The sequence below is a fragment of the Oryza glaberrima genome, chromosome 3, assembly GCF_000147395.1.
Source record: "Oryza glaberrima chromosome 3, OglaRS2, whole genome shotgun sequence".
Classification (NCBI taxonomy): domain Eukaryota; kingdom Viridiplantae; phylum Streptophyta; class Magnoliopsida; order Poales; family Poaceae; genus Oryza; species Oryza glaberrima.
In genome coordinates this window covers 27,477,340-27,492,919 of record NC_068328.1, presented here as the reverse complement: position 1 = coordinate 27,492,919, position 15,580 = coordinate 27,477,340, and the positions used below count along the sequence as shown (strand labels likewise).

The following is a 15,580-nucleotide window of genomic DNA, read 5'->3' as shown; positions in this document are numbered from 1 at the left end:
TTAATATCTGGTCCTATCTGTCATACACACTTCGTCTTAAAGTTCGTGCTGTAGTTAACTACAGATCTGTAGCCAACTACTCTTCTCTCTTCTCTTTTATCTCTTTAAAATATGTTTATAGTTGGTTTATAATATGCTATTATATCTGCTATAAAGGTCCTTTGAATCGTAGGAATGGGAAAACTGAGGAATAGGAAAAATGTAGGATTCTGACTGGAATACAAGTGTAAAACAGAGGATTGCAAAACACAGAAAAAACACAGGAGTTTCCGTTTGATTGTACCACAGAAAAAATGCAGGAATTAGAGGAAAGATGAAGACTCATAGGAAAGTTTCCATGAGGTAGAACCTCATGCTAGATTTCTTCCAAAACTTGCATGGCATTAGATATTTCATAGAAATTTTATAGGATTTTATAGAATTTATTTCTTCGATTCAAAGGGCTAAGTAGAAAAAATTTAAAATCCTTGAGAATTCCTGTGAATCAAGGGGCCTAAAAGGGATCGCGGGGGATGCGATGCGGTGCGGTGCTCTGTCCGATTGCGTGGGATGGCCTGGGTTGCACACGACGGCACGAGCTAATTTGTGCGGGGGGAACAAGTACAACTGCTGCCGTGCTGGATCTGGTCTGCCCACCTGTGGATTTTCGTTCCTGGATGCAGCAACCTCCTCTCGTTTTTCCTTTTTCCACGTAAACTCATTAAGGCTGTGTTCGTTACTTGTTTGTTGGGAACTATCTCCTCGCACGAAAAACAGAGCAGTCTATTAGCGCGTGATTAATTAAGTATTAGCTAATTTTTTATTTAAAAATAGATTAATTTAATTTTTTAAGCAACTTTTGTATAGAAACTTTTTTTTAAAAAAATGCACCGTTTAATAGTTTAAAAAGTGTGGGCGCGGAAAACGAGAGAGTGAGGATGGGAACCGAAAGTTCCGAACACAGCCTAAAGTAAGGAAAGAAAATGTAGTACTCAGAGGAGTGTTTAGTTCTGCCAAACTTTTCAATTTGCCCTCTCTTTTAAGATAAGTACCACTCCTTCCGTCCCTAAATACACAGAATTATTAGTGGATGTGATATATCCTAAGATTATGAATCTGAACAGAGATTATATCTAGATTCATACTCCTAGAATACGGAGTAGTATCTTTTATCGAAACTATCAACTCTATACGAAATAAATCAAAGGCCATATTATGTATGATATATTAGAGCACGCGATAAATAATTCACCATTCTATATGCACCAAAACTAAAGTTAAGCTTATGCATATAGAGTAATAAAAAAAGTTAGACATATAATTAATAGGCAAATCGGATCTATGCCATTTTAAATGTGTGGTGGAGAGACAACCGAAGAGTGTCATTTCTTATAAAAGGCCATGATTATGACTTCCTTTCATAATCTACTTCCTCTATGTTATCAAGTGGAGTATTTGCTTTAAACATATATATCCTCCTTTCTAAAGAACATTATAATACATACCCTATACGACGAGTAATTCTACATCGCTACATCCTATATAAAGCCAACTAATATAGCATAAACAAACGCCTTTAGACTCTCGAATGGAAAAATAATATTTTGATTTTCAACTCTCGTTGTCTAAAATTATTTTAGCCATTACATACTTAAAAAACTATCATATCCTATACATTTGAACTGAACTTTTCTATGGTAAAAACAAGTATAAATGTCTAGGAAATATACTCATTACTCCCACTGTGACATAGATCCATCCTCGTAAAAAAGTAGAGTGCTAAGAACGAGCTAGCCATCAATGGTTTTTAATAAAAGTAGATGAATTTTAACTCGACCAATGGCAGAGCTACTAACGTATACAAACCTACACAATAAAGAACATTTTGTTAATTGTCATCAACTTGTATGTCCATCCTCAAACTCCACCATTCCAAGAGTTAACTCTGTTATAAATCCAGCATAAAAATTAGCTGTGAAGAATTGAATACGGGTTAAAGCAATAAGTCTTTGCCTCACATGAGCATAAAGTTCTCAAATAAGATGAAAAAAATGTACTAGTCCAATTTGATGAACTAATGAACATTAGTCCAAGCGTTTTCTTCAGAAATGGAGGATAAAAAGTATTTAATGTCTCTGTTACTCAATTATTTTTGGAAAAATAACCTTGACAAAGGATAGTGGAGTACAAAATTATAGGGCCACTTTGGCAAATGTGTTTGAAAAATGATATCCACCCACCAAAGGATATATCCCAATACTATCTATTCATTTTCATATTCTAATCCCACTTTTCATAACCTATGGTATTCGCCAGACATGTCCTACAGGTAAAAACAATATTATAGCCTGGTAATAAAGGAGTTACCATGTGTTCTTGCTAGCCAAAGTTTAAGTTCCCCCAAGGCTTCAACTGTTACTTTTTGCTCAAAATGTTTTCTCTCTTATCATTAATGCTAAGTTTCTCCTTAATATCCCACTTTTCCTTTTCTAAAAAAAAAAGCTAAGTTTCTCCATAGTATCCCCAATTTTCCTTTTTTTTTAAAAAAAAGCATGTCCCACAGTTCAAACTAATAAACGACGTTTGACAACTCTTATAGAAAAAAAGAGAGACACAAACACAATTGCCGCCACATCCAATTGGTGATGTCCGTACAAACGGACGGATCGCGCGAACGCACGATTTCCGTCCGCGGAGCAGGACCCCAAGCCAAAACTGTGAACTGCCCAACTCGTCAGAGACCCATCGCTCGAACCATCTTGCGGCGGAAGAAAGGAAGCAAAGCTGTGAGACACCAAACCACAGGGAGGCGAATCGCCCGGAGTCCGGAGACCCCGGAGCCAGCCACGGCCATGTGGCGGCGGGCGGCGACGGCGGCGCTGGCCCTGGGCGCGGGCGCCGGCGGGGCCGCCATCGCCTACTCCGACGACCCCTCCGCCACCCTCAAGATCTGCGCGCACCTGCCCCCGCGCCTCCTCCGCGACGCCGCCACCGCCGCCACCATCGCCTTCGACTACCAGTACTCCCTCTGGGGCCTCGACCCGGGCACCCCGGCCTGGGTCAGCGCCAAGCACGACGCCCACCTCCGCTCCGCAAACCGCCTCCAGGAGCTCTGCTTCCGCAACGGCGGCATCTACATCAAGCTCGGCCAGCACATCGCCCAGCTGGTTCGTGCTACGGGAAATCGGGCTCCTCCCTTTGATTCGTGTGACGTCTTTGCTGAAATTTTGGTTGCTGCGTGGAGTTGAGGTCGAGCTGGTTGTTTGTTTGTTTGTTTGTTCCAGGAGTATGTTGTGCCGGAGGAGTACGTGCAGACGATGAGGGCGTCGATGCTGAAGAGATGCCCGGTGTCATCATACGAGCAAGTTTGCCGAGTGTTTGGGAAAGATATGGGAGAATCACCGGAAACTGTTAGTTCCTTGCCATCCTCCTCCTTGCATTACTGTCTGAATACCACTTCTATACCTTTGCTGTGGGAATGTAGGCTGCTGCTCAAGCGCATAACGATCGTTGAATTCACAATTCACATGACAACTTGGTCCAATTCTGGCACAGACTATTGATGCTTAAACAGATTAGTGGGTTTATGGGCTGGATTATGCACGGGCTTGTCAATTTGGAAGCAAATCTGACGATTTTTTTTCTCTTTGTCCTGATGTATAGGTTTTTGTAGAATTCGATCCTGTTCCACTTGCAAGTGCTTCTCTCGCTCAAGTTCATGCGGCAAGAACACATGATGGGCAAAAAGTTGCAGTGAAGGTTGCAATCTAGAGAAACACTGTTATTTGTCTCGAGTACACTCTCATATTTTATTTGGGACTCTTACATTAGCACTATAGAGTTTGAATTTTGTCCAGCATGCTGTCTTCCTTTAACATGTTCCATTCCTATCTTAATCTCAGGTTCAACATGATCACTTGACAGATACTTCTGTTATAGATATTGCCACCGTGGGTTTGATAGTGAACACTCTTCATTATATTTTCCCTTCGTTTGACTACAGGTACCCCTCCTAATTTGGTTGTATTGTTTCCTTTTTATTGACATGCATGCTACCTCAAAAACTTATGGTTAGATCCAGTTTAGCTCCTCTTTATGGGAACTATATGATTATGCATTGGTAGGAAACTGCTAGCCAACAAAGTCCCACATCTTTATGGGTTTACTGTTGCAAATTTTGTTTCTGCAATCCTTGTCTGTTCATGATAATTCCTGGCTCACTGCTTTTTTTTGGTGATTTATTGGGAAGCGGCATGCCTATGCAAAAATCATCAATGGGTTGGTCAAACACAATAAAAGGATATTATCATCTTGGATAGTTACACAAGATGTTTGGCATAGTTGGTGTATCAGCTCAAGATTAAGGATTAGAATTATCAATTTTGATCTTTCAACTCCCTTGTTATTTAGTTAGGGCGCTTAGGAAGGATGAGTTTGATGCTATCCATACAATTCCAAAATTTAAAAGTTGCTATAAGCAATGCAAATATAGTTTCTTAATGATAAACATGTCTACATTCTACAGTATGTGAGTTGAATAATATATTTTTATTACTGTCTAGTAAGTTAAAAATAGTGCCCCATTACATTGGAATTATGGTTCTTACTTTGATTGGATCGTTTTTTTTTTCCTTGGGAAGCTTATGTTACAACAAAAATCATAGACTGGCATCAAAATAAATGAAATATTTTCTCTTGGCAATGTTGGATCAACGGTTTTTCAAATATGAAACCAACAAAGGGACTGTGATTACTTTGAATCAAGTCAACAGCAGTTCCTTGGCATGCAAAGAGCCCCATAACTACTTTAGGGATTTGCATTGAAAGATGCAGTCCCTTCCACTTCTTCAGAGATTTTTTTTTATGGTGCTGTATAACTGCAAATGGTCATGACACATGTTATGATGATTTCCATTTAGTGTAAATGAGGCAAATACACACAATCCTTTGCATTGTTGGACAGTTGAATTGAGCTCCTCACAAGTGGCACGTTTGTGTAATTATGCATTTGCAGTACACAATTATGTTGATGTGACCATAGTTCTTTCATTGAAAATTAGTGAATCTACTTTTCCACGGAAATCCTGTTTTGCATCAAAGCTTATGCCATTAAAATTGGTTCCTTGCAGGTGGTTAGTCGATGAAATCCGTGAAAGTGCACCTAAGGTACCTTTCTAATATTTCTTGGCAATTTAACATTACTGCTGTTAACTTTTCTTTTCAATATGTTCTGCTACCATTTCTTTTTGTTAATTAGTAAATGCATCTCTGGCCTTTACGAGTTGTCATCTTATAACTTTATAGTCCATTTTATGGTCATGGACTCATGGCCTGTTGTCAGTAGGATCTCTCGTGTTTATCCTGAATCTTATGCTCAGCAGCATATTTTCCAGTTGGGTGTCTTCATGTTGATCTTGACTTTTATTTTTTTCTATACAATTATAATATACTCAAGTGTAAAGGAACATATTTACACAATTTGGATTGGTACTGATTTCCTCTCTTGGTTTCAGGAATTAGATTTCTTGAATGAAGCTAAAAACAGTGAAAAATGCGTGCAAAACTTTAGAAGATTGTCTCCGCACATTGCAGGGAGTATTTATGTCCCCAAGGTCTATTGGACTCTAAGCTCATCTAGAATTCTCACAATGGAGTTTATGGATGCCAAGGAGGTAACTGATGTTAAAGGAATTAAAGAACTTGGAATTCGCCCAGTCGATGTTTCAAATCTAGTAAGTACCACAGTACAGTTTCTTGAAAAAAAAATAAAGTGCTAATAACTTCTTTACAGACTCTCACTTGACAGTTGTGTAGGTCAGTAAAGCATTTTCTGAGATGATTTTCAAGCATGGTTTTGTTCATTGCGATCCTCATGCTGCAAACATGATGATCCGACCCTTGCCACAAGATAGCAAAAAAACTTTTGGTGAGAATCTTGCCATCTAGCATCAGAAAAGTTTTTATCTTCGCTGAAGTGTATCTGGGACTGAGATCTCTTGTCCAGTAATAATGCTTCTATGATAATCTTAATAATGCATACTGGCAGTATTTTGTCATGTTATTGCCTCATTGGATGAGCAGATGAGTTTTTAAATGCATGGTGGGGTAGCTTCACCATGTGATGATCTTCATTGCAGTAATATATATGTTAAGTGAGATGTGGCATGTGTATTTTTTTGTGAGAAAATGAGAATATGATTGTTTTCTTAAGATCCTAGGTGGAAACAATGCATATTGCAGCTTATATTTGTTGGATAGGTCAGTTATTGCATTTGTTTATTACGCTTATATGATTTTTTTTTTACTTGAACGTAGGATGGAGAAGGCCACAATTGATTCTTCTTGATCATGGTCTTTACAAAGAACTTGATTATGCCACTAGGATAAGCTATGCTTCTCTTTGGAAGGTGACAAATTGACAATGTTATCACAGTTTTTTCTATGATCACAACTGAGTAGTCATTACTAACTTTATGAAATTTGTTGATGCAGGCACTTGTTTTTGCTGATGAAAAATCAATTAAAGAGAACAGTGTCAAACTAGGTGCTGGGGAGGATCTTCATGCACTTTTTGCTGGTGTTCTCACAATGAGGCCATGGAAAAGTGTGATTGACCCGGCTGTCGATCATCTTGTTCTAGATGGCAGTAGTAATGATCGTTCTGAACTTCAGGTGATTTATATTATGCATTATTAATGTTCTCCATGACTCCATGAACACTGACAGTATATGTAACTGTGCAACTTCAGTAATAACCAATAGTACCAGTAACTCTAGGGTAATCCATGTATCACCTCCTACTTGAAATGGAATTCAATCATTTCTCACTTTTTTATTTTGTTCATTGTTGCTCAAAGTAACACTGCTCCAAATCTTTTGATCTTTCCAATAGTAGGAAAAAAGGCCACCGAAGTAATATGGAATTGCTGATTATCAGCCCAGCTTGCTCTAAAGAGATCGGGGACCAATTTAGCTGTTTTTTAATCTGCAATCTAAAACCTATTTACCATATATATGATGGTTTTAAGTTTTCATGTTTTCCTAGTATGTTTGGAAACTTTGTTATCTATTGCCATGCTTGTATAACATTACATCTTTTTTTTTTTGTTCATTTTCAATTCCCGTCCTCATTCTTCTTATGATATTTTTCTCCTTGCACCTTCAATTCATGAGATGATTGAACTGGGACATGTTAGTCAAGGTTTTCTTTTTGGGCTAGCTGTGGAAAATCATGTACTTTGAGGTCCTTACGTGATATGTTTTTCTTTGTCACAGATGTATGCTTCCTTATATTTTCCACAAATCTCAGAGCTTCTAAGGAGACTGCCAAGGGTCATCTTGTTGATGCTTAAAACAAATGATTGTTTACGTTCCGTCAATCATGCCCTGGTAAGTGAAAAGGAATCATGACCATAAATATGTAGGCTGTCACATAGTAATATCTTCTTTCTTGCATTTGTCACTTCCCTTGATGCTTTTGATAATCAAGACGTAAGTTGTACTGCAAAAGAAAATAATTGATATAACAAGGAAGCATGGGATAGCTACGGGGTTTTATCATAGTTGTTGCACTGGCTTGAATTGTTTAATATCCTATGCGGTTATAAGCAATGAACCCCACGAAGCCATTATAAAGTAGGTATTATTTCTTTTAGGCTTCATTCCCTCTTTATCCGTGTTCTCTCTGTAGAAGGTCAATGCAGCATCGTATAACGGGCACTCAAGCAAGTTGTACATAAATTCGAGAATTAATTATAGGTCCTTTTTTGGCTCTGTTTACACGTATGATGCTTTGTCAGGTTGGAGGTTCTTCAATGGAATCATTTGTAATCATTGGACGAATCTCTTCTGAGGCTGTTTTGGAAGCTAAAAGGATGAGTAGTAGATCAATTCTGAATAAACTAATGATATGGCTAGAGGAAATTTTACTGGAAGCTCGATTCTTTAGTTTGAAGTTGCTGTTGTGTTTTATGCAGCTTAAGAAGTTATTGGCCTGTTAAGCAGCAGATCAGCATACCAACTATTCTTGGACTAGTGTAAAATATTAGAAGCTGTCATTTTAGTTTTTCTTTTTGAGAGAGAAAAGTGGCATTTAGTTGAAAAATTCTTTTTCTCTTTTTGGTATACACCATTCTTTTTGGTTAACCATTTTGCTACCAGGCTTTTCATTTTGATTAGCCACTTCCAAACAGAAGATGATGCCACTATGACATCGTATGTTTATTCTAATAGATGGATAGAATTGTAGAAAATCCCATCACTGCACAGTGTATATATATAACTCTAGTTCCATGGATCCAGCAAATGTTGGCCCGATGAATATGCTGTGCCAATTGCGTTATACAAGATGTAAGAGTAATAAAATTGCTACTGGAAAGAGAGTCACTCTGACATTTGCCAGAGCAAATTTCGTTTGGTCAAATTTGTGTTCATCGTGATGTCGATCTCCATTTTCTTTACCCCCTACTTTTCTGCTAGCATTTTATCGTTGTGCTGATGTTCTGCACTTCTGGTTCATCCTTTTGAGTTGCCGCTCCTACTGTCACGTTGACACGTTCTATGCTTTGTCCTAGAACATATCATAGACCACTAGAAATATAAAGCACTTAAATCTGAAATACAATATGGCTTGTAGTAGTTAACCACTTAACGATGCAGTGTGTAACTAACACGGTATTTTTCTTGAAAAAAATGTTTATTTTGAAATTCAGTAGCTCAAAAAACTGCCACAGATTGCCGCAGATTCCCCAAGCATTTGTTGCAAAATCTGCCACATCTTTGTTTCCGCATATTTCTGAAGAATTTGGAGGTAATTGGATTATGGAGATCAACTACGATCGGAACGTATGCATCGGTGACAGTTTTACTGAGCCGAGTGAAACCCAGCGATTGCCACCGCTCTCTGCAAGCAAACATCGTCGCCGATCAGCCGAACAGTTTGGGCTCCCCCGTCCGCCACCGTTGCAGTTGCAGGCCCCTCGCCGCCGTTGGCCGCCGGTCGCGTCCGCCGGTGCTTGCTCATGTGCCCGCCAAGCGCCTGCCCCGTGAGGCACACCTTGCCGCACTCGTCGCACTTGTGCTGCACGATCTTCATCTTGCCCACGTCGCTATCGCCGTCGTGGCTTGATGCAACGACGACGCCGGCGATCTTGTCGTTCTCCTCGCCGTCACCATGGGCGACCTTGTTGTTGCCCGCGTCCCCGCCGGCATCAATGGCAGAGGCCGACTCGGCCTTACCGTGACCGCGGCTTTCGTCGACGTCCGCGTCATGGCATGCTGCAACGTCGTCAACGACGACGGGGCTCTTCTCCTCGTCGTCGTCGTAGCGGCTGCCCTCGGCGCCATCGCATCCACGCTCGTCTTGTCCGTTGATGTCGGCGGCGAAGAAGCTTTGCCTTTGGCTTGCTGGAGCCACGGCCTCCGTGACCGCCGTCGTCGTGGCGTCGCGCGCTGCGGCGGCAATGGCGGCGTTCTTGGCTTTCTTCTTGTGGCTGAGGACATGCCCGCCGAGCGCCTGGTGGCTGCCGAAGCACCTCCCGCATATGCTGCAGACGAAGCGCTTGGAAGCTCTCTCCGCCGCCTCTGCCGCCGCCGCCGCCGCCGCCGCCGAAGCCGTTTGCAAACCCTCGCTCGCCTCGAGGTCAGGGCCTCTGCTTCTCTTGCCGCGCACCGGCGGCTGCGGCTGCGGCTCCTGCTCCTCGCCACCGTCGACGAACCTGCGGCGCTTCCTGTTCTTCGCCTGCACCACCACCGCGATCTTCTTGGGACACACGCCGCGCGGAGGTGGCGGCGCCGCCTTATCCGAACCATCCAGCTCGGCCGGCAACAATGGCGATCTGATCAGGTCGACGAGTCGAGCCTTCTTGCGTGATACCTTCCCGACCCCGCGGCCGCGGCCGCCGCCTCCTGCCTCCCCACGCGGCGCCATTGCGTCATCATCATCAGAGCTCCCCTCGTCGTCCTCCTCCTCCGCCGCCGCTTGGCCGCCGCTGCCATCCAGCAACGCCGGCTGGCGCGGCGAGAAACCGTCATCATCGTCGTCGTCGTCGACGACGCGCCTCTTCCGTTTGCAACAACCCGTTCCTTCCGCCCCGGCGTCGGCTTCGGCATCGTCGCGGTCCACCGGCGGCGCGGGCTGGCGTGCAAGGAACACGTAGCGGTTGACGTCGTCGTCGTCGTCGGAATCCGAGTCAGAGCAGTAGGGGTAGTCCTCGCCGACGACGGCCACACCCTCCTCGTCGTCGTCTCCGTGGTGCCCGCGCGCGCGCGCGCGATCGCCGGAGTTGACGGCCATCTCTCTGCACGTGCTCTCCGGCTGCGCCGCGCGGCTGTTGCTAACGCCGAAACGTGCCAGTAGGTAGCGTGCGTGCGTGCGTGCGAGCCCTAGATACCGTGGGTCCGTGGCTGCAGTGCACACACGAGGTTATTATGACTAATTACTGTGGAAGAACGTAAACCTACAGCGTTTTTGTTACGGACACGGGACACGGCAACGCCAACTTTCTACATCTCTGTCCTTTTTTACTGAACCAAAATGTTCAGTCTAATTAGCATAGAGTTTTGTTTGTGTATATTTATACTTCTTTCTTGAAGCATTTTTGCGCTTGTACTAGCTGCTGATGTTGTTTTTGAGACCTAATATTCCATCCATAACAAAATTACAAGACCAGTGCCTTTTCATTTCGCCACATCGGTACAAATTAATAATATAGATGAAGATGACATATGCAAGGTTTCTAGTGATCTACTCCCCCCATCCCATAATATAAGAGATTTTAAGTTTTTCCTTACACTGTTTGACCACTTGTCTTATTCAAAAAATTTATGCAAATATAAAGAACGAAAAGTTGTGCTTAAAGTACTTTGGATAATAAAGTAATTTAAAAAAAATAAATAATAATTCCAAAATTTTTTGAATAAGACGAGTGATCAAACAGTGCAAGTAAAAACTCAAAATCTCTTATATTATAGGACGGAGGGAGTAGTAGATATATTGTTCGACTCCATGACTCATGACTGCGTATAGGTATTACAGAGAATACTCCTGTGTTAGTACTACTCCAGTCTAATCTTGTTAGCAGCACGGGAATTCAAGAACTCTGCACACTCGACATCCCTACTGGCATCAAAACAGACGCAATCCTCCTCACATATATCCACAGCATCATGAAGATACTCGCAACGAGAGATAACATCTTCAGTTGTCGTGCCACTTGATTTATCGCGAGCCATTTCCAGAAAGTCAGTGCGGCCATTGTACTTCTCTAGATCTGGATGGACAATCTTAGCCCCTTCACACTCACAATGATAACAACGACCTTTTAACAAAAATAAACAAGGGAAAAAATGGCAATCAGTTATCGTAATAAAGAGAGGAAGAAAAAAAAAATACTATATCATAGCTTGCAGAAGATAAGGATACATCAGTGACAGCAGCATTTAGCAAAGCAGTAAAGGTATACACATGTAAAGATAAGGACAAATGTTTTGAATGTGGATGAAGCTAACTAACTTTGTTATTAGAGGAAATGATCAATGGAAATTGTGCTGTATTTCACAATGTTTTTTATATGACAATGATGTTAAGGAGACAAGGACTGAGTATGAATTAGTTAGTGCCATCGTTGGAAACTGTCAAGGCGATACAGTCATGGAGTTGCTCATCATGGTCAATCTGTAGTTCTGTACTGACACCATTGTTAGCACTAAATGATCAAGCAAATTGATTTATATCACCTCAGACAATGTCTGAGATTAAACATAGATTCACGTTTTAGTTGTTACTAACATTTTGGAGCAAACAGCAGAATTCTACTTCCAAAAACATTGCTTGGTTTGAACAATTCTAGGCATGACCCCACCAAACAATCTTGGAAGTTTGATTGAATTAATTTCTGTGGCATCTCTTTTAATTAAAAAAAAAGAAACCATGCAAATCAACACATGTATGTCCTTTTTGTTCTTTTCAAGTCAAGTTCTGCAGCGTAATGAAAATCTTTTCAGTCGATTTCACAACGCCATGGTGAAACTCAACACATAGAATAAAGAAACATCTGTAACACGCTAACATCATATGATGTAGCAATACTCAAATGGAAGGAGAGTGTACCAGGATGCCCCATGACTGGACAGCAGGTCAGTTCATCGATCACGCCTTCCTTGTTGCAGCACTCAGCAAAAAAAAGTATGGGGACTGTCTGAGAAGAATGCAAATCTCTTGGGCTCGCCAAAAAGTTGACGTGAGAATACTGAGATTTGGATCGATGCCGGCTATATCCAGGTCCATAATGTCGGCCAAACATAGTATAATTAACTATGTGTGAATTCAAGCCACAGATAACATGTAGCTCATACTCAAGTCCCTATGATTCAGAAGTTTATACAAGTGAATTAGATAATCTTGATATTGACATTTTTGGTAATGGTCGAAAACTGAAGGGGTGAACGGACATACCCTAGTCCTCTGGTTGTATTTCTTCAGTGCATCATTAACCTTCCCACAAATAAAACTTTGCTCAGCCTTGAACTCTTCCTGAATGCACGACAAAGTCATGGAGGCCCTCTCAGAGAGTACAGGAACTGTCTGAACTGAACCACAGGAAGAGGGGCAGAATCGCATCAGATTGTGCATGAGGAGCTGCACATTTAAAATCCCACCAGTTTGAAACATAAATGGATCTGTCTGCAGGGGAAGGGGCTTCATGGAAAAGGTTGACATGAAAAACTTCACTAGTGCATCAGGATCAGGATGATGTGCTGCGGTGGCTGCAACCATGCAAGCAAGGTCTAGGCCCAACATGTTTCTCTCAGCATGGCATTCTTGCCTTGCCATTTCAACCGCTCCCCAAAGATTGGCGCCCGTCAAGAACAGGTAACGCATAGCCTGCTGTTCAGAGATTGTGCAAAAGCAAGCGCGGAGGTATGCAACAAGAGCATTGAGGGAGCGGCACGCGACACGAACAAGGCTTCTTGAGCATATCATCTGCACTGAAACCTCCTCTTGTGGTGGAAACATGGTCTCATACCAAACTGTGTTGAGGACAATGTTGTGCACAGGGGTCTCAAAGGGGCCATAGCAGTGGCCGGCCTTGAGGAGCCCCCTGTGGTAGCGCATTCGCAAGCCATCCATCGGCAGGCAGGCAATAACATCAAGGTACAATCCATAGATCTTGTCAAGCAGGATGCTCTTCAATGATTTCATCCGCACAAACGGCGGCTGCTTCTCCTTAATCTCAAGTGACCGAGGAAGAAAGGTAGCTCCAACAAGGTCCACTGGTTCTTGTTGCTGGTGCTTCACCAATCTGCTGATGTTCTTGACGGCTCTGCACGAGAGGCAACCTTCCATGCTTAGGAGATTGGAAGCCTCCCCAATCTGAGAAGCGATGGAATACAACCTCTCGACAAGGGATTTGGGGTTTGGGTGCCACCCAGCAATGGCGGCGCAAGTGAGGGCTGTCTCGGTGGTCAGCGAGGCGAAGCTGAAGGCGTCAGAGCTGCGGTCCTGCTCGATGAGCCGCACGGCGACGGAGAGGTCGGCGTCGGCCAGCCGGAGATACTCCAGCGCCTCACAGGTGCGGAGGTAGGGGAAGTAGTTGGTGAGGAAGGCGACGAGCGCCTGGAGCGACCGCGCGGCGACGCCCATGTCGCGGAGGAGGCGGTGGCTCGGACCGCAGCCGCCGACGTTGCTGGTGTCGGCGACGATCCGGGAGAGCGCCTTCCGCCGCCGCCGCCGCGTCGGGATCGCCGCCGACTTGCCGTCGGGATCGCCGCCGGCGACCACCGGGACGCGCTTCTTGTAGGTGATGGTGTTGACGACGATGTTGGAGACGGGGTCCAGGAAGCCGACGCAGAGGCCGGCCTTGAGGAGGCGCGGGAGCAGCGCCGGCATCGCCTCCACGGGAAGCCGGTCCAGCGCCGCCGCGTAGAAGCCATTGATGGCGCCCAGTAGCTTCGATCGGTTTCGTCTCATGCGGCCCGGTCCGTCGCATTCGAGGAGAGAATTTTTTTCATTTTTAGATTTTTTAATATTTACAGAAATAATCTATCGGCAAAAAAATTTGCAAAAATAGACCCTGCCGCCCCAGTGGTGGGCGGCAAGTTGACGTGGCAGACGGCGGGTCGACCGCGCCGTCTACCGCCGTCGGCCAAAATTACAATTACCCCCAATGGGCGGCAAGGGTCTAATTGCAATTTTTGCCGCCCATAAAGAGGTTGTGCTCGTACTTTTTATATTTGGGCCCAAGGGACCCAGATGCAAAAAAGTACGGCCAAACGATTTTTCTATGTTATGTTAATAATAAATAAAGAAGTATTCATTGGTACAACTTGTTAATATTGTTATAAAAATGTATTGAAGTTGGTTGTTTCGCAATTTCATATGTTAAGTAAGGTATTATTTTGTAACTTATTCGACGTATTAGTACTCGGATAATTAATAGGCCTATCGCAGTCTCGGTCGTAGAAACATTATATGGACTTAAACAAGGAGAATTATATAACATGAAGAAATAGTAGTACAATTTGAATATGATACAACTATTTCCATTGCGGTTACATAGATGATATTAGATTCGAACTAGGAGGGAGGTAGTGCAATAGTTGAACACAACGACGATGTAGTAATGGGACAAGGAAGCATGACAGTAGAAATTTCAATATGCCAAGTTGTCCGATAATAGCTAACCCCTACGTGAGGATCTCTCTCCTCTCTCAAAACGCGCTTTAGTAACCCTGTATTGCTCTGCTAGTTCAAGCTGCACAACACGGCTAGGTGGAGTTAGAACCCTTCTGGTGTCTATCCATTCTTTGTATTGACATCTCCTTGGTGGTTCCTAGGAGGAAAGAATAGATGTAAAGCGAGCAAAGTTAGTAAATGTTGTGAGAAAATAAGGATTCATGTAATCAAAATATTTTTACCATAAAATCGTCGTCAAGAATATTTTGACAAACAAATAACGTTCGACCCAATGTTGTAGGCTTTATGGAACGAAGAACCTGACAACGATCACCACACCTGCATCTTGGATGGGCATCCCATGGAGGGAGTGCCGTAGTTAGCACCCGCCAGTCGCTCTGTTGTTCACGACATTGTCGTTCATAAGCCGCTTTTCTCCGTAAGTATTGCTCAGTACTTTCGGATGCGAAATACCAGCGACCTTCTTGTAAACAAGTGGTTAGGTCGAGAACGGGATTTTCTGTATCGACCCACTCGATGTATGCGCAAGCCGTAGTGCGGGTCTGGCAAATAGAGTAGTGTTACGAAGAATAAAGCGATTGCCCATACGGAATGAATAAGCATATGCATATAATAAAATACCTCATGGTCATAGTTAGGGCACCTAAAAAAGCGCCTTCCTCGAATATCAGGATTCCTCGAAGCCATTAGTTGGCATCGATCACCGCATAGGCAGAGAGGACGCTGGCACCAAGGTGGTAGTAGGTATACACAAGTATCGCTACGCCAGTTCGGATCCTCAACACCCCGGCGTGAACGTGGCGGGGCATGGTGGGTACGCCTGATTGGCGCCGAAAGTTACATGCCTGATCGGCACCAAAAGTTACATTGGTCGTATGTGGCAAATGGCGGGCAAATACTCGTATC

At 43.3% G+C, this 15,580-nt stretch overlaps 2 protein-coding genes across 2 annotated transcripts; one reads left to right on the top strand and one right to left on the bottom strand.

Annotated features, from left to right (window-relative positions):
- The first annotated feature begins 2,701 nt into the window (after positions 1-2,701).
- Positions 2,702-8,401, top strand: LOC127768801 (putative ABC1 protein At2g40090). The gene is made up of 11 exons (XM_052294451.1): positions 2,702-3,146; positions 3,264-3,389; positions 3,643-3,738; positions 3,882-3,982; positions 5,109-5,145; positions 5,493-5,711; positions 5,794-5,905; positions 6,295-6,386; positions 6,472-6,651; positions 7,255-7,368; positions 7,779-8,401. Exons 1-11 carry the CDS (start codon positions 2,832-2,834, stop codon positions 7,977-7,979), a joined length of 1,593 nt encoding a protein of 530 aa, XP_052150411.1. The 5' UTR covers positions 2,702-2,831; the 3' UTR covers positions 7,980-8,401.
- A 2,220-nt stretch (positions 8,402-10,621) lies between these two features.
- LOC127765543 (uncharacterized) lies at positions 10,622-13,948 on the bottom strand. Its single transcript, XM_052290459.1, has 3 exons — positions 12,434-13,948; positions 12,089-12,341; positions 10,622-11,297 (listed from the first exon to the last, which is right to left on the bottom strand). Exons 1-3 carry the CDS (start codon positions 13,946-13,948, stop codon positions 11,035-11,037), a joined length of 2,031 nt encoding a protein of 676 aa, XP_052146419.1. The 3' UTR covers positions 10,622-11,034.
- Between the last annotated feature and the right edge of the window lie 1,632 nt (positions 13,949-15,580).

What these genes read in the sequence shown, in the direction of transcription:
- LOC127768801 (XM_052294451.1), top strand. Translation starts at nt 2,832, where the DNA reads ATGTGGCGGCGGGCGGCGACGGCGGCGCTGGCCCTGGGCGCGGGCGCC. An exon ending in TGGGAGAATCACCGGAAACT is followed by an intron (nt 3,390 to 3,642) that starts GTTAGTTCCTTG and finishes CCTGATGTATAG; the next exon opens with GTTTTTGTAGAATTCGATCC. An exon ending in AGATAGCAAAAAAACTTTTG is followed by an intron (nt 5,906 to 6,294) that starts GTGAGAATCTTG and finishes ACTTGAACGTAG; the next exon opens with GATGGAGAAGGCCACAATTG.
- LOC127765543 (XM_052290459.1), bottom strand. Translation starts at nt 13,948, where the DNA reads ATGAGACGAAACCGATCGAAGCTACTGGGCGCCATCAATGGCTTCTAC. An exon ending in AATACAACCAGAGGACTAGG is followed by an intron (nt 12,342 to 12,433) that starts GTATGTCCGTTC and finishes TCTGAATCATAG; the next exon opens with GGACTTGAGTATGAGCTACA. An exon ending in TCCAGTCATGGGGCATCCTG is followed by an intron (nt 11,298 to 12,088) that starts GTACACTCTCCT and finishes TTTTGTTAAAAG; the next exon opens with GTCGTTGTTATCATTGTGAG.